The sequence below is a fragment of the Candoia aspera genome, chromosome 2, assembly GCF_035149785.1.
Source record: "Candoia aspera isolate rCanAsp1 chromosome 2, rCanAsp1.hap2, whole genome shotgun sequence".
NCBI lineage: Eukaryota > Metazoa > Chordata > Lepidosauria > Squamata > Boidae > Candoia > Candoia aspera.
In genome coordinates, this window is record NC_086154.1 from 122,642,767 (window position 1) to 122,667,380 (window position 24,614).

The 24,614-nt window shown below is 36.6% G+C and overlaps 1 protein-coding gene across 7 annotated transcripts in view; it reads right to left on the minus strand.

The window, feature by feature from the left end:
- The window catches only part of CEP112 (centrosomal protein 112), a 259,583-nt gene that overhangs the window by 98,871 nt on the left and 136,098 nt on the right, over positions 1-24,614 (minus strand). For all 7 annotated transcript variants that reach the window (XM_063293475.1, XM_063293478.1, XM_063293477.1 and 4 more), the window contains one exon: positions 14,291-14,521. In XM_063293475.1, the coding sequence (XP_063149545.1) occupies positions 14,291-14,521 (231 nt within the window). The remainder of the gene's footprint in view (positions 1-14,290; positions 14,522-24,614) is intronic.

Sequence of the window (24,614 nt, forward strand, 5' to 3'; positions counted from 1 at the left end):
AAAAATACAAGCATACTTTAATATGTGAAAAAATAGATTAATCTGTATATATAAAAAAGAATTCTGACGAATCTACAGGTACTCCTTGCTTAACAACCACAATTGGGACCAGAATTTTGGTTGCTAAGTGAACCCATCATTAAGCGAATCTGACCTGATTTTACAACCTTTTTTGCAGCGGCCGTTAAGCAAATCACCGCAGGTGTTAAGTGAACCACATGGTCGTTAAGCAAATCACGTGGTTCCCCACTGATTTTGCTTGCCAGAAGCCGGCCGCAAAGATTGAAAATAGCAATCATGTGACTATAGGACACTGCAACGGTCATAAATGCGAACTGGTTGCCAAGTGTCCAAATCGTGATCACATGACCACAGGGATGCGGCGACGGTTGTTAAGTGCAAGGACCGGTCGCAAGTAAGTTTTTTCAGCACTGTTGTAAGTCTGAACCATCATTAAACGAATACTTAAGTGAGGACTACCTGTAGTAAGAGTCCTTAATAAAAATAAGAAATAAAAGAACAACATTATCTACTGCTGCAAGTTGTATGCCCCCAAATTAAATTTATCATGATTCTAAATAAATAGATTTTTCAAAGGCCAGGGTAACAGTCAGTAAGTAACAACACAAAGGATTAGCTGTAATTCTTAAAATGAGCTAAATCATTCTTCCTCCACGGGATATTAGATGTGAATAATGTTCATGACTTTTAATAAATATTTGAGTATATTTTCTTTGGTGCACTTTTCAGAGCAAAGGCTTAAGCTAGGTAAGTAATGAAATAAAATCTAGCTATATTTTAAAAACCACAATAGTAAAGCAGTATCACATGTTAATATTCCCTAATTAGCTGAGTAAAAGTATAAGCGAGCTTTAGAAAGACTGGGAGGGAACTACAGAAAGACAACTTGCTCCAGGGAAGAAGCAACAGTTCTCTGAAGTACAGCAAAGAATTTCACATCAAAGAGCTTATGTAAATGGGTCCACACACTAAAATAATAATTAAAAACCTCTTTCTTACAATAGTCTCTTATTTAAAAAATAAAAAATCAGCAGTGAATAATTTCACTGGTGTCAAGAAGAAATGACTCTATATACTATATTTGTCAAAATATCTTGGGAAAAAATACATCCTTCTAATTAAATTTATTAGCCATCCATCTAATTTATGGATGGCTAAATCAGAGTAAAAATGGCCTGAGACTTCTAATTTCAAAAGTTAGACTAAGTTAGGCAGTACAGAAATAACCAATATAGAGACCAATGATACATTTACTTTTTCTCTGCTGGTAATATTTGGGAAGCAAGATTCATATCCATTTACCTGAGAGTAAGGTCTACTGAATAAATAGCTGAGGGAGAGTGAGTGGCCCACATGGTGTGAGCCTAGAGGAGTTGGGGGAGGGTGAGCGGGTGGGGAGACTTACCCCAACGACTTGTGACCTTCCCCGTTGGCTTCCCCATTGACTTTCTGGGAAAGCCGGCAGGGAAGGTTGCAAATGGCAATCACGTGATTGCGGGGCGCTGCAACTGGTTGTCTGTCATGAGCACTGATGGTGAGCAGGAGGGGGCCCCTATCCAGGGGGGAAAACGCATGCGTAGTGAGAATTTGAGCTGTCATTCAAAGAGACACAGATCAGACCCACCTTGACTTTTGGGGTTTATCTGTATGGGTTTTCTCGCGCTTCTTCAGTTTGTTAGGATTTTCTGTCTACTGTAGCAGTAATAAACACTAGAGACCTACTCCTCATCTCGGCGTGGTTCCTGCTTGTCAGGACACTGTCAGTGCGAACCAGTTGCCAAGCTCCCAGATCATGATCACGTGACTGTGGGGGGGCTGGGACAGCTGAAACTCCAAGGACTTGTCATAACCATCATTCATTCAGCATCGTCATAACTTTGCTAAATGTTATGGTCATAGGTCAAGGACTAGCTGTATATATAAAAAAGTAAACATGTGCTTGGGCTACAATAGCTAATAGCTGAAGTTCTTTAAAGAATGCTGCTATTTATTTATTCATTCATTCATTTAAAACATTTATATAGCTGCCCATCTTATGCGATGTAACCCCCCCCAAACAACAATAAATAACAAAATCCAACAAGAAACTCCTGGTACCCCCAGTTGCAACACATTCCCAAACATCGACAAGGAACTTTTCTGGGCTCCAGCCTCACACTACCCCAATGCATGTGGGAAAAATCAGGTCTTCAAGGCTTTTTGGAAGACTAGGAAGATAGGGGCCTGCCAAAACTCAGGGGGAAGTATATTCCAATGGCCAGACGTGGCTACCAAGAAGGTGCATTCTCTAGTTCTCACTAGATGGCAAAATTTAAGAGAAAGGACCTCTTCTTTCTATTTTTCTTTCTTTTAGTTTGCATTAATCTTTACTAAAATTACTTGAAAAAAAAAGTGACCAAAAAAAGAGTGTGAGGGACCATGAGCAAGGCCTTCCAGTCCAGGAATGGGCACAACTGGCACACAGGGTAAATCTGTGCAAAGGCAGGCAGGGTGACTTTGGGCCTTCTTCCTCACCTAGGAAGGAGGAAATGGCAAACCACTTCTGAAATCCTGCCAAGAAAACTGCAGGGACTAGTACAGGCAGTCTCCGAGAATTAGACACGATTGAACAGCCAAAAAAGGATGATCTATCAGATCTGTTGGACTAACCCAGATCCATGTGATCCTTCATGTACAGCACCTAAATACTAATATAATTCATGTAAACATCATTTCCAAATAAGCACAATTTTACTAAATCCTGGCATTGGTTCCACGTGTTCCAGTGGCAATGTGTCAGAGAGCTGTTATGATGTGTGAAATAGACCATAATCTAAAGTACTGTTGCATAAAAAAAATGAAATTTGCCAACATCATGATCTTTTTTTGGTGAGATTCTCGTTATGTAACACATGCAATACAGCTAACCTTATGTCATAATTAAAGTTCAAACACAGACAGCTAATAAGAAATGTAAAGTGACAGAGAGTTATTATAGGTCTAAGGAAAAATCAGTCTTATAGTTAAACTGTGAATCAATTGCAAAGCAAATTGTAAAGATACCAATGGTTAAGAATAAGTATGAATAATGCAAAATAGAGGTATATTTGTGATAAGTACATGAAATAATCAAAGTTAAAAAACAGCTATATATAATATTTTAATAAATGCTTTTGATAAGGCATGCATAATTTTTCTGTTTATGAAATAATTGTTCATTACTAACTTGATGGGAGATTAAATAACTTCAATATAACAAAAGCTTAAAACAACTCAGAGCCAGAAAGCATTACAGAACCAATGACTACCCATATTAAAGTTCAGCAGAATCCTAACAAAACAGAGAATGGATTATAGCTATGTATGTATGTATGTATGTATGTAACAATTATGGGGCAGAATTACTTTCTCTGAAAGTCTCAGAACACTTTGGTAGTTTTCCCTGACTCACTTATATGTATGCGGATCACCAAATGTGTTCACAGGTGCATGCACATTTGCCAGTACAGTGGGCAAAACCAAGCACTCCAAATTCACAGAATGGCAAGTTTCACCCTAATCAGATTTTCTACAAATTAAACATCCTTGCTGTGCTCGGATGTGATTGTGAAACTACTTTGATCTAAATGCTCGATATATTTTTTTATGTAATCCATGACAAAATATAAAATGATTTACTGTATCTGTATATGGCAGCTAAACAGCTAACAGAATTGAATAATTTAGTGTAAAAAGAAAAAAATCTTCTGGCATGAAAATATACAGATCATAATTGGGGTGCCTTAGTATCATATTACAATGAAGCATATGCAGGCTGATCATAAAGAGTTCAAAACAACTATAATTCTTTCTCACCCATTTATTGAAGGAGGCTTTTATTCTCTGACATGTTCTGCAGCTGCAAGTCATTTTGGAACACTTTAGGTCCCCCTCACCAAAAAAAAGACTACAGATGGTTAGAAGCATGAAATGGCCTTCTCCTGATTTTCCAACCATTGGTACCATGTTCAAATCTTTTTACATTTCTCAAGTAAATTTAAATATAATTTCAAAAGCATATGCATTAAATAAGGATGGCCTTGTATCACTCTGATATGGTCTTCTACTAACTAGAAACCCTGTAGTCTATCAAGTTCAGTTTCTGAAATAAAAATGTTCATTAGAATTGCTTAATATTTAGGAAAAACCACCCAGAGTCCCCCGATGGGAGGGGACTGACTGACTGACTGACTAAATAAATAAATAAATAAATAAGCTAAACCAATTTATTTATATATTGTTTAGGATTATGAACTGCTTCAGACATGACCAATTCAAAACAACATATGCTCCTAATTACAGTAACAAGTTAAGACAATAACAAAAGATAACAATACAGGTTGTTGTTTATTCGTTTAGTCGCTTCCGACTCTTCGTGACTTCATGGACCAGCCCACGCCAGAGCTTCCTGTCGGTCGTCAACACCCCCAGCTCCCCCAGGGATGAGTCTGTCACCTCTAGAATATCATCCATCCATCTTGCCCTTGGTCGGCCCCTCTTCCTTTTGCCTTCCACTCTCCCTAGCATCAGCATCTTCTCCAGGGTGTCCTGTCTTCTCATTATGTGGCCAAAGTATTTCAGTTTTGCCTTTAATATCATTCCCTCAAGTGAGCAGTCTGGCTTTATTTCCTGGAGGATGGACTGGTTTGATCTTATGGCAGTCCAAGGCACTCTCAGAATTTTCCTCCAACACCACAGTTCAAAAGCATCGATCTTCCTTCGCTCAGCCTTCCTTATGGTCCAGCTCTCGCAGCCATATGTTACTACGAGGAACACCATTGCTTTAACTATGCGGACTTTTGTTTTCAGTGTGATGTCTCTGCTCTTAACTATTTTATCGAGATTTGTCATTGCTCTTCTCCCAAGGATTAAGCGTCTTCTGATTTCCTGACTGCAGTCACCATCTGCAGTAATCTTCGCACCTAGAAATACAGAGTCTTTCACTGCTTCTACATTTTCTCCCTCTATTTGCCAGTTATCAATCAAGCTGGTTGCCATAATCTTGGCTTTTTTGAGGTTTAGCTGCAAGCCAGCTTTTGCACTTTCTTCTTTCACCTTCATCATAAGGCTCCTCAGTTCCTCTTCGCTTTCAGCCATCAAAGTGGTATCATCTGCATATCTGAGATGGTTAATGTTTCCTCCAGCGATTTTAACTCCAGCCTTGGATTCCTCAAGCCCAGCATGTCGCATGATGTGTTCTGCATACAAGTTGAATAGGTAGGGTGAGAGTGTACAGCCCTGCCATACTCCTTTCCCAATCTTAAACCAGTCCGTTGTTCCGTGGTCTGTTCTTACTGTTGCTATTTGGTCATTATACAGATTCTACAGGAGGCAGACAAGATGACTTGGTATCCCCATACCACTAAGAACTTGCCACAATTTGTTGTGGTCCACACAGTTAAAGGCTTTAGAATAGTCAATAAAACAGAAATAGATGTTTTTCTGAAACTCCCTGGCTTTTTCCATTATCCAGCGGATATTGGCAATTTGGTCCCTAGTTCCTCTGCCTTTTCTAAACCCAGCTTGTGCATCTGGCAATTCTCGCTCCATGAATTGCTGAAGTCTACCTTGCAGGATCTTGAGCATTACCTTACTGGCATGTGAAATGAGTGCCACTGTTCGATAGTTTGAACATTCTTTAGTGTTTCCCTTTTTTGGTATGGGGATATAAGTTGATTTTTTCCAATCTGATGGCCATTCTTGTGTTTTCCAAATTTGCTGGCATATAGCATGCATTACCTTGACAGCATCATCTTGCAAGATTTTGAACAGTTCAGCTGGGATGCCGTCGTCTCCTGTTGCCTTGTTATTAGCAATGCTTCTTAAGGCCCATTCAACCTCACTCTTCAGGATGTCTGGCTCTAGCTCACTGACCACACCGTCAAAGCTATCCCCGATATTGTTATCCTTCCTAGACAGGTCTTCTGTATATTCTTGCCACCTTTTCTTGATCTCTTCTTCTTCTGTTAGGTCCTTGCCATCTTTGTTTTTGATCATACCCATTTTTGCCTGGAATTTACCTCCCATGTTTCTAATTTTCTGGAAGAGGTCTCTTGTCCTTCCTATCCTATTGTCTTCTTCCACTTCCACGCATTGCTTGTTTAAAAATAATTCCTTATCTCTTCTGGCTAACCTCTGGAATTTTGCATTTAATTGGGCATATCTCCCCCTATCACTGTTGCCTTTTGCTTTCCTTCTTTCTTGGGCTACTTCTAGTGTCTCAGCAGACAGCCATTTTGCCTTCTTGGTTTTCTCTTTCTTTGGGATGTATTTTGTTGCCGCCTCCTGAACAATGATGCGAACTTCTGTCCATAGTTCTTCCGGAACCCTATCTACTAAGTCCAGTCCCTGAAATCTATTCTTCACCTCCACTGCATATTCCTTAGGAATATTAGTGAGCTCATATCTAGCTGATCTGTGGGTCTTCCCTAATCTCTTTAGTCTGATCCTAAATTGTGCAAGAAGAAGTTCGTGATCTGACTTACAGTCAACTCCAGGTCTTGTTTTTACCGACTGTACAGATGTCCGCCACCTTTGGCTGCAAAGGATGTAGTCAATCTGATTTTGGTGTTGTCCATCTGGGGAAGTCCACGTATAAAGCCGTCTCTTAGGTTGTTGGAAGAGAGTGTTTGTTATGCAGAGTGAATTGTCTTGGCAAAATTCTATCAGCCTATGTCCTGCTTCGTTTTGTTCTCCCAGGCCATACTTACCTGTAATTCCAGGTGTCATTTGACTGCCCACCTTAGCATTCCAGTCTCCTGTGATGAAAATAACATCTCTTTTAGGCGTGTTGTCCAGTAGGTGCTGCAGATCCTCAGAGAACTGCTCTACTTCAGCTTCTTCAGCAGTGATAAAACATATTGTACCAGTTTTCTTTAAGTATAATATTCAGAGTAAATTAATATTTTAATATTAATATTCTTCCATTGAAATTCCCATTATGCATCTCTATTATTGCAATCAAATTCTGCAATAATTTAATCAAGCCATATTTGACTTGTTCAGATTCTCAGTCGCGTAGTGACTCAGAATCATCAGAATCAAAATCAAAACTATCGCTTAGCAACGGAAATTAACAAAGGTAGCTGGGACCGGAATTTCCGTTGCTAAGCGATAGTTTTGATTTTGATTCTGATGATTCTGAATCACTAAGCGACTGAGAATCTGAACAAGTCAAATATGGCTTGATTAAATTATTGCAGAATTTGATTGCAATAATAGAGATGCATAATGGGAATTTCAATGGAAGAATATTAATGTTAAAATATTAATTTACTCTGAATATTATACTTAAAGAAAACTGGTACAATATGTTTTATCACTGGTATATTACTCCAGTATTTATTTATTTATTTATCAATCAATCAATCAAATTTTTAACACCGCCCATCTCCCCCCACAAGGAGGGACTCTGGGTGATTGTTAAAATAGACAATTTATTCTCTAAGAATTACTGGAAATATAATGAGCAGGTAGGATTTTGTTTTCATATTTGGCAGCAACTTCGTAAAGCTCAGCAATTCTGGAAAAGGATTTATACTAAAACTTGAAAGTTGAATTCCCATTTTAACCTGTAATATTCTTATTAAACTTTACTAAACATGTATCTCTTCAAAGTATACTGAAGTAGCTTTGTACAGTATATGATAACTGCTGCAAGGGTATTATATGCCTTTTACTGGAAGGTTGTTTGATCCCATTCATGGAAGAATGGTTAACAAAGTTGTAGGAGTCTGCTTTGATGTCTAGAATAACCTCATTTCAAAGAAGTAAATCTGTCGTAGAATTCAACTCAAGCTGAAAATTGTTCCTAGACTACATGGATTTGTACTACATCCAACATTTGGTTTCCTCTATGTATAGAACCTATATTTCAACTTTACAGGATACCTAAATCAGAACGGATTCTCACTCATATGGATGGAGTTTATTATATTTTATAATTCTACTTGGTGATTTATACTGTCTTCACCATGGTTCTTGATATTCACGCTTACTTTAGAGCTTAATAGTAATTTTAGTCCTTTAAAGCAATAATATATTCAGTAATTTATAACTAATTATACACTTGAAAACGATAACCTCCATACTTTTAAATCTCTTGCTTAGTCATCTGTAATCTTCTGTTTTATCCCTCCTCCTTGTTTCTTTTTATGATTGTTTATATACCTTCTTTGATGTCTAACAGAAAAAAGAAAAAAAGTCAGATTTTTCTGTATAAGCACAACAGATAAGTCAAGTATGGGTAAGTGAATTTAGGCAATCTGATAAAGTCATTATTATCACTTTCCACAACCAAATACAGTACAGACTTTCTGACATATTACTAATGACATTTATACAGCTTAGCTATTTTTTATATTCTGGCATATACAGAGATATACATGAAAGCAAGTGAACAATCTCTATCTACAGGAATAGTGGCAGTTGGATGTATCAGGATAAGAGCAAACAAAGCAAGAACTTCACAGCTGCCAATTGTTCAACAATATGTATATAACTTTACTTACAATACTTCTTAAGCACAGATACTTGTATGCAATAATATGATATGAACTTGTTATTGCATATATTACTCTTGCTGAATTGATGGTGGACAGTAGTAAATTTAATTTCTTCATCCAGTGAAGGAGAAAAGGGATGCCTCTCTCCAAAGTTGAACTGACTGTAGAATCCTTTCCAGTATGCATGCATTGTGTAAAAGAGATATACAACTGGGATATATACAAATATCCATATAATGAAGTATATTAAACACAGAGTTCAAAATACAGCTGTTTTATAAGGTTATGATGAAGTTTTTCAAAATTACTTCCTTAGTGCTGCTAGCATGTCAACTGATCTTTTATTTAGCATTTGTTCTGAATGCTTAATTTCCTTGCCAAGCAGATGAATGTTAGTAACAAACAGATTAAGCCAAAATCACATCTGCACTCACATAAACCTGCAGCTGATTCTTTTTCTCTTTTTGGAAATCTTATTAAGCCACACAAGCTTTACTCATTCTGTTACACCTGGCAGACTAATGTTTATCCCATAGGTTCTGATGCATCCAGCAGCACTGGTCAGAAAGAAAGACAACACTACTTGCTACACTACAGATGTACATAGTAGAGTTATGTAGCATTTCAGATCCAATTCCAAAAAGATGCTTCAGAGTACACTGAGGCATGAATATAGCTCCTCTGGAACTTTAAAGCAGCTGCATCTTTTCCCAGATGCACAGGGTTGCCTCCCAATGCCTCTGCCACATGTTCCCAGAGAAGGACTTGGTTTCTTTAAAGTCTTGCACATTTACCCTTGCATTCTCTAAAGCAACTTTCAGAAAGTGCGGCAAGGGTGGGATAATTTGCATAAGAGGAGGAGGAAAGGAAATTGTCTTACCACTGTCCTTTAATTTTGCTCTAAAACTTTACAGTCAGCTGCAAATACCCAAGACCATTTGCAAGGGAAGAAATGGTCAGGACTGTATTATATATTGTTATACTGTGATGGACAACTTCCTTATCCCACCACTACCTTAGCAATAATCATCAGTGAAAGCTGAGGTTCTACAAGGAGAGCCACAGTCTTGGGGAACAGATTGATTCATTGATTCATTCATAATATGGGGCCAAGAACAAGCTAAAATAAATTTTAAAAAGTAGTAAAGTAATAATCAGTCAGCCGAATCAAAATAGAAACTTCAACAGCAAAGTATAAACAAAAAGCTATGGCAATCTACAGTAAACAAGAGCCAATAGCTTGACTGAATATCCACATCTTCAGTTATCACCAAAATGAAATCAATACCGCACAAGCTTAGCTTCTGGGAAGGAGACAGAGGTAATGACTTAACCAGAGCTGAGAAAACCCTTCTGCATATTACATTATACCCAGGGGGCAGAGAAAAGAGCTCCATAACAGATCCTAATATTTCAAAGGACTATATAAGAACAGGGGAGCTTTAATATCTTGTTCTTATCAGAAGCCTTTTGGCAACCAATGTAACTCCTTTAAAACTGACTTTATATGGTTTTGAATTATGTTCCCAAATTGCCACATTCTTCACTTGCTGCATCTTCTATATCACTTCAAGGAAAGTTCAACACAGAGCACAATGCAATAGCATAGACAGAAAGATAGAAACACTGCTCCCATCTTGAAAAGGCTGCCAGCCTCTGTTCTAGATGTTTCTTCAAAAAAATCTGAAACTGACTGGCCCTCTCTGAGAACTTTGCCCCCCAAATAATGTTACTGATATGGAGGTTGTTTCTGTAGAGCCCTAGATCTTTATGGTAATGTATTGCCTCTTTCAAGGTGCAGGTACCTCCTCCTTGCTCTTCATGGCATTTTTTGGCCTGAAAACCCACAATCCCATTCTGCTAGATCTTATCAATTTAGGTTCAAGTAAGATTTTTTGGATTTCCTGAGGGGGAAAGAATATATTGGAAGTTTATATTTTTGCTGTGTTCTTCTATAGAAGCATAACTGATTGCATTCTTGCTAGTTTTGTATCTGACACAGGATAGCATTAACCAACACCTACTAACAGAAAAAAGACTTTTTAGCCATCACTGATAAATGTATATGGTAACTGAAGAACTGAACATTGTCCTTGCAGATGAACCAGAGCTTAATAGTAAAGCGCATCTGAATTCAGAAAGTCTCAGGTTCAATCTGTGAAATACTGGGGAGGCAGGGGGTTGAATACAGCTGGTCCACAACTCTTTTGGAAGTACTGCTAAATCAGCATAAACACTACTGAGCTAGGTATTTCATATGCTGCAGGAGTGGGCAATCCACAGCCTCTGGCACACCAAGACTGTACCACCAATGTTCATGACTGGCTATTTTTTTTTTCAGATAGTTTTAAGCAGAGAAATAGAAGTGGTTTGTATCCAGGAAGCCTCCCTTTTCCCTTTCCCACTCTTAAACCACCACCACCCCGCTCCTAGTTAAAAACACAAGCCAAAAAAAAAAACACACATCCCTTCTGGTAATTCATGGCATCAGCAAATGGTCTTGTGTAGCCTTCAGAAGGCTGGAAGGCTGAGCAGCAGCCTCCAACTTTTCAAACATTAGATACCTCAAGTAAAGCAGACTTTTGCCCAACAGTCCCCTAGATCACCATCTACCAGACTTCGTAAGGTGGATAAATCTTTTCTTTATCCAATAAGTATCACACAGATTTAGCATGTTATGTTTGTTCAAATTACATGTGCTACTGTAGACTTAACTGGTCCACTTGCCATATAAGTCCTGCAAAATTTGGTACTGTTTCTGCAGATATAGGCAATCATGTATAATTTTCAGTTGGTATTACTTATTATTAGAGGTTTATCTTCTTTTTTAAAAAAAAAGTCAGCTTTTTAAAAGAAAATACATCATGGTAATAAAACAATGTAACTTTAATTTGAAAAGTTAACTTTTCCCATCAATGTGTTTCAAATATAAAAAGATCTAAGAAAAAAAGGGAATGTGATTCAAATCCAGCTTTTAAGCAAAAATGACAATGTCGTCATGAGTTAGTATCAATCCTTTAATTAAGAATTTCAAAGATTTAAATACTTTCTCTGACCCTGGTTTTAAATAATTATGCTAAGAGCAGATTTCTTTAAATTCAGAAAAGATTCTGAACTGTTGATCATAGTTATGTAATAGTTTCAAGCTGGCAGATTTCCAGCATAAGCTGTTTAAAATTAGAGACGAAGAATATGATACACGCAAACGAAATGTCAGTTTTACAAATACTGTTCCAGTTCTATATGCTAATTGTTCCAGTTGGTTGCTGTATTACATCTTGCAATAAATTATAGATTGTGCTTTAATATATGCTAAAGCATTTAAACACCTGGATGTCAACTAATGTAGATAAGCATTTTGAGTAGTTCCTTTGTAGTCTAGCATCAAGTATTTAAGTGCCATCAGAAAAGAATTTTGCCAAAGCAATGGCAAACAACCCACACCAAAGCCCTAGAAGTAAAATAAAATGGAGGTAAATATTTAAATGTCAGGAGCAGTACTTTTACTTCATTTCTATGCTGTACCATTTCAGGGGACGAAAACTAATAATATAGTTTATAGTTGTATGCTGGTATCAAATGCTTCCTGAAAGACTTATCTTTAAAGGACACAATATTCAGGTTCTTTTAATATTCAGAGTCATAATACCTGATTCTGGCCCACACTATCTGACTTTTCATTTGAACCAAAACATGCAACTACAACTATTATGACAAGAGAAAATGCTGGGCAGAGGTGGGGTAAAAGACAGGCTAAATTGGAGCACACTGAACTGCTGGAGACTCTGGCATCCTGTTCTACAGGTCCTTGCACATATGAGCTCTGCTCAAGGATTCCAAAGAGAAAAATTATCTAACTTTCCAGTTTACTCTTTTGCAAAATAGGGAGGGTTTTTTTTAAACTGCTCTTAATCTTAACTTGAGTACAGTAACTTCTAGAAGAACTCTAAATAGTTTGGAGATGGCAAAGTCAGAATTGACTAAATGAGAACACCTGCAGGGTGCATCTGCAACTCAGTACCACAAATTCATAGGGGCTATCTCATACTTACCTCTTTATTACATTTAAAGAAGTGTATTAGCAGAACTGGCTACAGTTCTTTGATAATAGTCTGAGAAGAAAGGAACAACAAAGTTTTATGGCTAAAAACAAGGATGGTACGAAGAAAAAAAACAGGAACTGATAAATGCATTACTTATAAATAAGTTTTGGATTTCAGTTATGGATCCTTTAACAAGTTTTGTTGTTTATTCGTTCAGTCGCTTCCGACTCTTTGTGACTTCATGGACCAGCCCACACCAGAGCTTCCTGTCGGTCATCACCATCCCCAGCTCCCGCAAGGTCAAGTCTGTCACCTCTAGAATATCATCCATCCATCCTTTAACAAGTAGGACAGTTTAAATAAATTGTGATTCCAGTTCAGATGGTGGGAAAGCCCAGGACCTAACTTATACCTGTGGTTGTAACCTTATTTGGCCCAAGTTTCTAAACTCAGTTTTTCAATGGCATGCTGGGAAACTGCACTCCAAACAAGTGTCTTCATGTATTTGATAACTGTCCCTTCTGTCACACTACAAATTACAGTGCTGTGCCAACCTTCGGAAGGGCATTCGGTCCTGCATTCAAGGCTTTGGAGGAGAGGTCTGCATTCAGTCTTAGGGCCAGAGATTGGACACTACTGGTATACAACATCTCAACTTCCAATAAACTATGCTGTTTTTAAATTTGGAGTGGCCTGAGTTACTGCTTTGGGCCCAAGTTACTGCTTTGGGAATGGCTCTCATTATTTATTTGTTTTTTTGTTTTTTAACATAGATTTAAAGAATTCCTGACTCCAAATGATTCTGGGCACTTTATATAATGAAAAGCCAGAACAATAAAACAGAGACACAGATGATATGTGTTCAGCAAAACACAGAGCAGAATAAAATCACCAACCACCCAGCCCTGAAGCCTGAGAACTGCACCTTTGGGAACATCATCAGTATGGGAGCGTATGGATCTCAGTGGGAATGCTGCTCCAGAGAGCAGATGCAATAACAGAGAAGGCACACCTCCAAGGTCCCAACAGATGACATTGTTTAATTGAGGGGATCTGAAGTGCCTCCACGCTACCAGATCTTATCAGAGGCAGAAACTATTAGAGATAGGTAATCCCACAAAACGCCAGGTCCTATGCTATGAAGAGCTTTATACACGGTAACCAGCACCTTAAACTGCATCCAGAAGCCAACTGGCAACTAGTGCAGCTCATGGAGTAGTGGTGTCACACAGGCATTCTGTGGCATTACTGCCCATGCTGCCACATTCTGGAGTTGAGATATTCCTGGATGAGGTGCTTCAGTTTGAGGAGGTGCAATGAAGTGTCTTGATGAATTGCTTCCCTCTGCCTCAACGACAATCAAAACTGGGCCAATCTGCCTCCAACAAGAATTTTCCTTCTAGGACAGGGACGCATGTGTCTCAGTTATCCAGAGAAGTGAAGTGACATAGCTACTCTGTTGTTTGGAAGCAGAGTATTTTTTTGTGTTACAGTTTTGATTTGAAAGCATGCTTTGCCAGAGGTTTCAATAAAGAACCCCTTCATACACCTGAACAGTGTTTGAATAAACCTGTCCTGGTTTATATGCATTATGCAGAATGAAGACAGTAACATGCTGCTCGCATTTCTCAGACTTCAACACAGATTTAGTTTTATTACTCTCCCTGAATTGCAATATCTTAGTCAGGTGTATTTTTATCTTACCTTTTCCAGTGCCATCTCCTTTTCTGCAGCATTACTCTTTTTCAGGTCTAGAATCATTTTTTCAGACTCAGCTTTCTGTTTGTTCATGGCAGTCTCATGATCCCGAACAGCTCTTTGCTTTTCTTCTTCCCGAAGAAGACTAAGTTCTACCAATTGCTGTTTTCTTTGAGTATTCACCTGAATCAGCTCTTCCCTCAGAGTGTGAATCTGGGCTTCCATATCACAGATGATCTTTAAAATAACAATACCACCAATCAACAAGAGCAATTACTTTGACTTAATTTTTATACAAAAAAAAAAGTCTGCATCAGTTAGAACTGAAAAGTTGCCATATCAAAGGTAGGGGAATGCTTTCTCAAATTATTGAGAGATTATAGTGAGACTTAAAGGTAAGCTTCCAGTAAGGATTCATGACAAACTAGACATCCCTGAAGGAGCAGGGACAGCACTGCAGCAGAGATCAGCAGCCAGATGGTGAATTATGGCCGGTGCAGTCTCTCTAGAAAAAGGAGAGATCATGAGATGGCCCACTTGCACTCTGGACAGCTCTCCTTATAAGTAGACTGCAGGAACTGAGTTTTTGTGGTCGGCTGTGAGTTGAGCAGCTGGGAGTTAAGGGATTTCAATCAAGCTCACAGCCATAATACAGCCTATATAAACATAAGGTTCGCATGAGTCTCATTTCCTAAACATTTTCAGATGTAAATAATTTACAGCTAAAGAGAGATTTTCTGAGTGACAGGATAAGACAATTCCACTTGGTGAGTTTCCATTCTTTCTGGATTACAAAGGAAAAAAAAGGTTTAAAGATTTTAAAACTTTTGACAAAAAGCTTAACAAGGAGTGGAAGTAAGAAAGTTTAAAATGGATAAAGTTATTTTGAAAGATGGTTTTTTGGTGAAAGTGCTTTTGAACAAATTGGAATTAAAAAAGACAAATGAACTGGACCTTCATGGGAATGTTTTTTTGTTTTCTATTAAAGAGTGCTGACAATTGGTGGATCTTACATAACAAAAGATAAAGGTAATATGAGCCAGACTGTGATGCTGACTGTCACTACGGAGTGCCATTTGAGACAAAAGTATTAAGGGCAAAAGAAGACAAAATAGGGGGAAAAAGTGGGGTGGGGGGAAGCATGCCTTTTCTCTTTTCCCTGTTTGAGACACTTTAATTTTTGGATTATAATATTATAATGGCAACCACCAGAAAAGCTGCAAAAATAGTAGAGGGAAAGAGAGGATAGCGAGAGCAACCTGCAGAGAGAGGAATTACATCAGATTTCCCTCAGAAAATATCTGAGAAACTGGGCAGTAAGTTAGCTGATCACTTGATACTAAATTGACATCTTTTGAAAAAAAAAATACATGAAAGACTTGCAAAAATGAAAGAGAAGATGAAGAAGAAGTTAAGAAGGAAAGCTCAGTAAAACAAGCGTCTGAAGATGTAAAACAAATTAATGACAAAGTGGAAATTTTGGAGAGTAAGATAATCTAGCTTCATTGGAATTGAGAGAGAAGGAATTTTGTTTGAGATTTAGAGCAATCCCAGAGATTCTGGTGAAGATATTAGAGAAAAGGTTATTAAAACTTCAGCAATTTTTTTGGATTGGGATGAGGAAGATACAGAGGCAGAAATTTATAAATTGATAGAGCATATAGAATAAATACAAGATTTGCAAGAATAATAAGTAAAGTTCCAAGGGATGTTTTGGTGCACTTTGTCAGGAAGAAGACAAGGGATCAAGTTTTGCAGCAGTATTTTAATACAAGACTAAACATTGATAATACAGATGTAATTGTTCTTAAATAAATTCCTATTAGAATCTTGTGTAAGAGAAAAGAGAATTTTTTTCTGACTGAGATTAAAGCAGAAAAAGATTCCATTTCGATGGAACAAATAGGAAGATGTGATTTTTACTTTTAAACAGCAGAGGTCTCAACTGAATTCTGTCCAGAAGGTGAAAGAATTTCTAGAAAAAATTAAAGAGGAATTGGAGAAGATTCAAATGGAGGTGTCAGATGAGACTACACAAAAACTCCAAGAGGTGCAACAAGAAACTGAAAGGGATGATACTGAACAACAGGCATCAACTTTACAGGCACAGCAGGCATCAATTTTGGCTTGATTATGGATTACAAATGCTTAACTTGGAATATAAATGGAGCAAATGCTTCTCAAAAGAGGAAAACATATTTTATTATTTGAAAAAATTAAAACAAGAAATAATTTGCCTACAAGTGACACATATTAGAAAAAAAGACATAAAATATTTGATTTATAAAAATTTGGGTGAAGAATTTATTTCAGCAGGAACAAAAAGAAATGTAGTTGTTTTGTACAGAAATCCCCTACTAAAACCAGAACTTGTACTGACTGATAAGCATGGTAGATTTGTTGGGGTGGAAGTTAATTTGTTTGGAACTAAGACTCTGATACTGGGAATTTATGCCCCAAATGAGGACAAAGTATTGTTCTATAAAGGACTTATGGAGAGATTAATAGGTTTCTCTTATGAGAATTGATGTGATGGAATATGAGGGTGACCCTGGAGAACAGAGGGAAGAGATGCTGCCTAGGGTACAATCAACTTGCAAGATTGTGGCCAGCCCTTCCAGGTAAATCAGACAGGAAACACAACTAGATGAACTAATTCTACTTTATTGTTAGGCTACATTAACAGAATCTTGCAAGTCTGAAAGGACAAATCTCCCACCTTCCTTATTTATCATCTGAGTGGTCAGGGCAGTTCTTTCCTAAGTTTAATCTTTAGAGCATTACCCTCTCTCGGACTCCCTTTCCTTTTACCTGATCATTCCCTAGGCAGCATCTCTTCCCTCTGTTCTCCAAGGTCGCCCTCACATTCCATCACAATTGGTGTCTGATGGGGGAGTGGAATGGAATGACCTCCCTACAACTAGATAGAACTTCTGAGAAAAATATTAAAATCATTCAAGGTAAATTATCAAAAGTTTTCTTTGATTTGATGGAAAATTTAGGGCTGGTTGGTATATGGAGTCAGAAAAATTACAATTCGAGAGAGTACACCTACTTTTCTGAAAGACTTTGATTCTTTTCAAGAATAGACATGATTTGGATTTCAAAGAAGTAGGCTACTAAGGTTTCTAAAGTAGAGATATTACCAAAGATTTTTTGTCATTATCCTGTGAGTTTGGTTTAGTTTTTTTAGATGGAAACTAAATGAAATGTTGTTACAGAAAGAAGTAATAGTGGAGGATTGTAAAAATGAATTAAAATAATTTTTTGAAAATAATTTAGGTAAAGGCACTGATTTAAGAATAGTTTGGAATGCAAGTAAAGCTTTTAGGGGTTATTTTATACAACACAATAGTGAACTTAAAAAGAAGAGTCAAGAGAAAACACAAGCTATTTTGGATGAGATAAAGAGAAAAGAAGATTTAAAGAAATTTCCAGAGAAGGTAAGTATTTCTCAACAAATTAAGCTTTTACAATATCTTACTGTTATCTATGTTAACAGTAAGATAAATAGAAGTAAAAATGAATTATGTAAATAAAAAAAAAATTGAGTTGGCAAATAAACCAGGGAAGTGGCTGGCATATAAATTACAAAAAGAAAAGAAAATATTGAAATTACGAGAGAGAGGTACTACAGTATGTTAGTGGACAATGCGGCCATATAAAAAGCATTTCATCAATATTATTCCAACTTGTATAAAGGAACTGACATCTCTCTAGAGAAAACAGATGAATATCTAAAGAAACAAAATTTACTGAGGATTACAGAGGAACAGAGACAGATTATGAATGGACAAATAACAATAAGGGAAGTTTCTGAAACTATAAAAAGAATTAAACCAGGAAAGGTGCCTGCACCAGATGAATTATCAGGTTTTTATTATACATGTTTTGAGGATGAACCTTTACAACCTTTACAAAACATGATGAATATCTTACAGGGAGGAAAAATGGCAGAGAGTTGGAAAGAGGGTAATATAGCACCAATACCTAAAGAGGGACAAGATTTGAATTTAACAAGAAACTATAGGCCAATATCACTATTGAATAATGACTACAAGTTGTTCACAATGATTCTACTGCCAGACTGAAAATAATTTTGCAACGATTTATTCATGAGGATCAATGTGGGTTTTTACCTAAAATACAGTTAAAGGACAGTGTTAGAACTGTGTTGGACATTTTGGAATATTTGGAGCAACATAATGAAAAACAAGCCTCACTGATTTTCTTAGATGCAGAGAAGGCCTTTGACAATTTGAACTGGGCTTTCTTATTCAAGGTTTTGGAAGATACGAATTTTGGAGAGAACTTTATAAAATGAGTACGATTGATTAACACTTCACAGAAAGCACAAACAAATGTTAATGAAGATCTAAAAAAACCCTGTGAGATACAAAAAGGAACAAGACAGGGATGCCCACTGTCTCCTCTCTTGTTTATTTTGGTTCTTGAAATGCTGAGTAGAGATATAAGACAAGATAAGAGGATTGTGGGAGTAAAGATTAAAAAAGAAACTTGTAAATTAAGGGCTTTTGCAGATGACTTGGTTTTGGAAATTCCTTTAAAGGAAATTGAAACATTAATGGGCGAATTAAAAGAATTCGGTGCATTAGCAGGCTTCAAGATTAATAAACAGAAGACAAAGATGTTAACAAAAAAATATGAAAATAGAAGATCAAACAGAATTGATAAATAAAATGGGTTTTAAGATTGAGAAGAAGGTAAAATATCTGGGTATACCTGTCATGAGTACTGATGGCGAGCAGGAGGGGGCCTCTGTCCAGGGGGGGAAACGCATGCGTAGTACTGAGGAATTAAGCAGCCATTCAAAGAGACACAGATCAGACCCGCCTTAACTTTCGGGGTTTATCTGTCTGGGTTTTTCCCACGCTTCTTCAGTTTGTTAGGATTCTGTCTTATGTAGCAGTAATAAACACTAGAGACCTACTCCTTGTCTCAGCGTGATTTCTGACTGTTAGGACAATACCCATGACAAATATGAACTGTATGCTATTTCAAACTAACTATGTTAAGACATGGAATGAAGTTTAAAAAGACATGTTAAGATGGGAGGAACTATAACTGTCATTGCTGAGAAGAATTTCTGTGATAAATATGAATTTATTTATTTATTTATATTTCAAATTTCTATCACTGCCCATCTCTCCTGAAAAGGGGACTCGGCAAGAAAAGGGGACTCGGCAAGAAAAGGGGACTAGGCAAGTATTGCCTAGAATGTTTTTGTTTCAGACAATACCTGTTTTGACAACTGATGCATCATTTAAACGGCAGAAGGATATATCCAAATTTGTGTGGCAGGGGAAAAAACCACAAGTTAAATATAAGTTGTTACAAGATGCAAAGGAAAGAGGCGTGTTGGGTCTGCCTGATCTGAAATTGATTTTGAAGCTTGCTGTTTGGTTTGGATGAAAGAGTGGGTGCTGCTGAGAAACAGAAGGCTCTTAGAGTTAGAAGGACAGACCTCAGATTTGGGTGGCATGGATATTTATGGTATGATAAAGTCAAGGTTAATGTGGATTTTAAAAATCATGTTAGATGTGCCATACTGGGAATATGGAATAGATACAAACCCAGGTTGTGCCCAAAAACATCTTTCTGGCTCTTAGCACAAGAAGCATTTTATAGATGGGAAATAATAGGCAAACATAAATGGCTAACTTACCATGAGATACTAGAATTTTGTCAATGGGAATGTAAACATCAAGAGAAAAACTGATGGCAGAGGGATATAGTTGTCAATGGTTTTCTTATTTATGGTTATTAGAAAGATTTAAAGTAGACAAAGAGTTTATGGTTTTGAACATTGTAAAACTGAGTTTGAAACTGAATTGCGTACAAATGATGAACATTTGCTAAAATGTATAAACTTTTACTGAAATTTGAAACAGAAGAACAAGTGAAAGAATGTATGATAAAGTGGGCTAAAATTTTTGGTTATAATATACAGATGGAACAATGGGAAAATATGTGGTTGAAAGGATTGAAATTTACACTATGTTATAATATTAAAGTGATTTTTTTTAATAAAATGATGTACTATTGGTATATGTCACCAGATAATTTGTCTAGAATATATAAAGGCACTTCAAATTTATGTAGGAAATGTGAGCAACAAGAAGGGACATTTTATCTTGTTTGGTGGACATATAAAAAATCTAGAACATTTTGGATTTGCATACACACACTAATTCAGAGGATTTTAAAGATTAATATGCAATTGAGACCAGAGGGTTTTTTTCTGGGGATTGGTGGACAAACAGGTGGAAAAAAGTCATGGAACTTTGCTTTTGCTCATGATAACTGCAAAAAGATTATTGTATGCACAAAGATGGAAAGATTCAGCACTATCCGCAGTGGAGGAATGGTTGGTGAGAGTGATGGAACTTACTGAGATGGCTAAATTGACTTCTTTGATCAAAGACAATATCTATGTTTATTGCTGACTGGAAACCCTTTGTGACCTTTTCGTGTGAAACAGAAAATGAACTTATGATTTATGGTTTTGATTATTAGACAGGATAGATTATAGAAAAAAGAGAGCTATGTTGTAACCATAGAGTAAGCAGTAAATTTACAATTGTACTTATAAGTACTGTAAAGAAGGTCGGAAGCTACTTCTTTGTATCTTTCTTTTCTTTTCTATTTTTCTTTTACTTTTTTACTTTTCTTGCACTTTTAGCTTTCTCTTTGATTTCTTTTTCTTACTTTATATTAGTTTGTATTAGTTTGTATCTTCCTTTTTAAAAATCTTTAATAAAATTATATTTAAAAAAGAACAATTACTTTAGCTTAATTTTTATGCCAGAAAATAAAAAAAAATTTAAAAAAATGCATCAATTAGAACTAAAAAGTTTCCATATCAAAGATAGGGAAATTATTTCTCAAATTAGTGAGAGATTATAGTGAGACACTTGTACTAAAGATGACATACAATAAAATTCAGTAAAAATATAAATGAAGAGAACAGAAAACAGTAACTGCAGAAACAAAATATGAGCTAAAATATGTAAAGGGGGGGAGGTGACCCAAAATTATCTTTTTACCAGAGTAGCACCAGCCAAAATAGAAAGTTCAGATGACAAGAAGCAAGGTTAAAAGATGCTCAACAACTCTCTCTTCACTGAGCTGTCCCCACAAGGTCATATAGATTGATGAAAAGGAGTATTCTTGTAGTATCCCAGCAGAACAGCAGGCATCGCATCTGGCCTGGCCAAACTGAAGGCTGGAAGAATTTCAGGACTGTGAAAGATGAGAGGTAGGAGATAGGCACGCACGCTTTTGAAAGGACCTCATGTGTTGCAAGGCTTGGAACCAGACTTAGGATAATTGGAGAATCAGCGTCCAAAAACATTGTTTTAGAATACTTCTGGCATTATTAAAACCTAATGGGCAATGATTCTCCAGAGAGAATCCTAGGGAGTAAAGTTGACAGTAACTTTTTTTTTTAAACCAAGTTGACTTAAAGTGGTCCCTGAAAACCAGTAAGGTCAGACTAATTCAGAAAAAAGGTACCTGTAGTCAAACTTCAAAACATGATGCCAAGCTCTAGATTAACAGAAGCTAACCCTGTCTCTAAATGAAGTGTATTGCAAAGATTATTCTAATAAACTTTGACTGAATGGCTTTATCAATGTCAAGGCTTCTAAAAATATAGAGATATACCATAGAGGAACTGGGAGATAAGTTTGTCTGCAGGAATGAAATAGGCTCCTTTTGAATGGATAATTCTCCAGATAGCTGAAGAGCTATACTGAGCAATACTTGCCAGATACAGAAATTATTCTCTGCAAGTTAATCAGACCTGGAACTAAGAAGGATTCTTGAGCTTAGCAGCAGTGATAAGGTCCCCCCATTTCTCTCTGATAGTTTACCTTTTCTTTGATTTTGGAAGGAATCTGTACTTCTTCTTGGGCTCTGAGACAAGATGGAACTTAGTGGGATGGGGGAGGCAGTGGTAACATGAAAGGCATTAACTGCTGCAAACAAGCCCTTTTTGTTTTGATACAATGGGTATCAAAGCAGAGTTTGAATCATTCATTCATTCATTCGAATTTATTAGCTGCCCAACTCCAATGGACTCTGGGCAGCATACAAAATTGAAAAATCCATAAGAATGGATAAAACATCAAACCACACAGACAGTCCAGAATAAAACAATCTTATAAACAACTCAAATCAAACAAAACAGGGTAGTTCTCACTTACAATACAATACAGGTAGTTCTCACTTACCAACTGTAATTGGGACTGGTATCAATATGCAAACTTGATTTACTAAGCATGGAATGTAGAAAGGAAATTGTTCTTTACAATGAAAAAAGACCATCCCTGATTTATAATGTCGGACTGATCACCCTCTGCTTATGAACTGGCTCTATGTATGTAATGGAAAGAATGATCAAAAGTTTAATGCTGTGGTTAAAAACTGAGCTGCTTTTTATAGTATTAAATATGCTTTTATACATACTTTTTAAAATTTAAGTACGCTTAAGTATTAAGTATGCTTTTTTCTCGTTTGTTCTTTGTTATTTTTTTTCTTTATGGTAAACCAATAATAATGAAATAAACTGTATTTCTTTCTTTATTTTATTAACTCATGTTCCTTATCATGTATTCCTCTTACACTCCAAATCACAATTGTCCATATGCCATAGTTGTCACTAGATAGGCCCATCATGACTTTAACCAATCAAGGCCTTTCACATAATGATTTTTAGAACAATATAGAAAGTACAGATTAGGACACTATGCAAATGGTAAGAACAATACTGGTCAATTCCAACACATTTTGGCCAGTATGCCACAAATGCAACTGAAACCAAGTTTTACCCCAAACATATTCAGGCGACTATATGCAAGTTAGTATCTCTAATTTAGAGGCTGCCTTACATATCAACATACTACTGCTCACATTTTATTAATTTGGAGGTGCACTGATAATAGAAGACCAACTTAACCAGGAGGTAAAACTAAAAATAGATGACTGGCATAAATATATTATGAATTTCCTTAATGCTATATTATAAATTGAAACTGAAGCTTTGGACCTGATTTCTATAATTATATTTCAATGGAATAGCATCATTTTTGAAAAATGGTAATTTTTCCACTATTAAATTTACAGGCGAATAATAGAAGTACAAAATTATAATAGTTTTCATGATTTTGGAGTAAGAAATAACAATGAGAATACAGAATACAGCTGATTATTGAATGGCCTTAATAATGTAGAAAGTCAGTGGGGGTGTGTCAAATTTAAAATGGAAAAGGGTGAGGATTATTAAAGTCATTTTTCTGAATTTTTCCCTCCAACAATACTTAAATATCAGAATTGAGTTTAGCTGTGAGAAAATTGCCTCATGGAGGTAAAAACAACACAACGTAAGAGAACATAACAACATAGGTAAAACACGGGTGATTCCATATTTCTTATTGCCACAGAACCCTTCCATTATTAAAACAAAGATTGGGTAACACAGTAAATAGCAAGTTGGCAATTTTAACCACATGGAACTACTGCAGTGTTATCCACAGTGGCCTTGAAATCTGGCCAAAGGAAATTGTACTATCTTCTTGGTGCACAATGTTTTCTAGGTTTGGATAATAATTTTTTTCTTGTCTCTACTGGGTTTTAAATTGCTAAACGTATTTTCTTCCATGAGATCCATCAATTCTACTAAATTTTGCATACCATATTAATTATTTCTAACTTTTTCCTATTAAATACTGAGCTCCTTTAGAAGATAATAGAGCATTGTGTGAGTAGAAAGAGAGAGCAAAGTGAATGAAGATAATGCAATACGTACAGTATAAGGACTACTGTTCTTTTACAGATTGAATAATTTATAATAGGTTTCTGTCATGTTCATCGTTTCGATGTGTTTGTACATTGTAACGGTTCGCATGCCAGAGCGCTGACGCACGTTCCTAGCTGGGAGGGAGCTGCTGAGAAACCTTGCACCGAAAGCTATATCTCTCTGTGCTAAGCAGGAATGTGTTTGGGTTATCTTTTTGTGTCAAGGTCTTTTTGCCCGTTGATCAGCAGAACTCGTTAGGAGCACCTGGGAATGTGAATTTGAGACGATTGAAGGGGGGGGGGGACTCTGTTTGTAATGGGGCTATTTAGTTTGATTTTAGGCGCGCTTTTCTCATTCTCAGCTTTCATTGTGTTTGCACTCTATCCTTAATAAAATCAGAACTTAAACTTTGTTTTTGAGTCTGAGTACTTTATTGGGAAAGGCATTCATTACATAAAGCTGAGAATCCTTTAAAATACCTCGCTAGTCTCTACCAAGAAAACTTCAGTT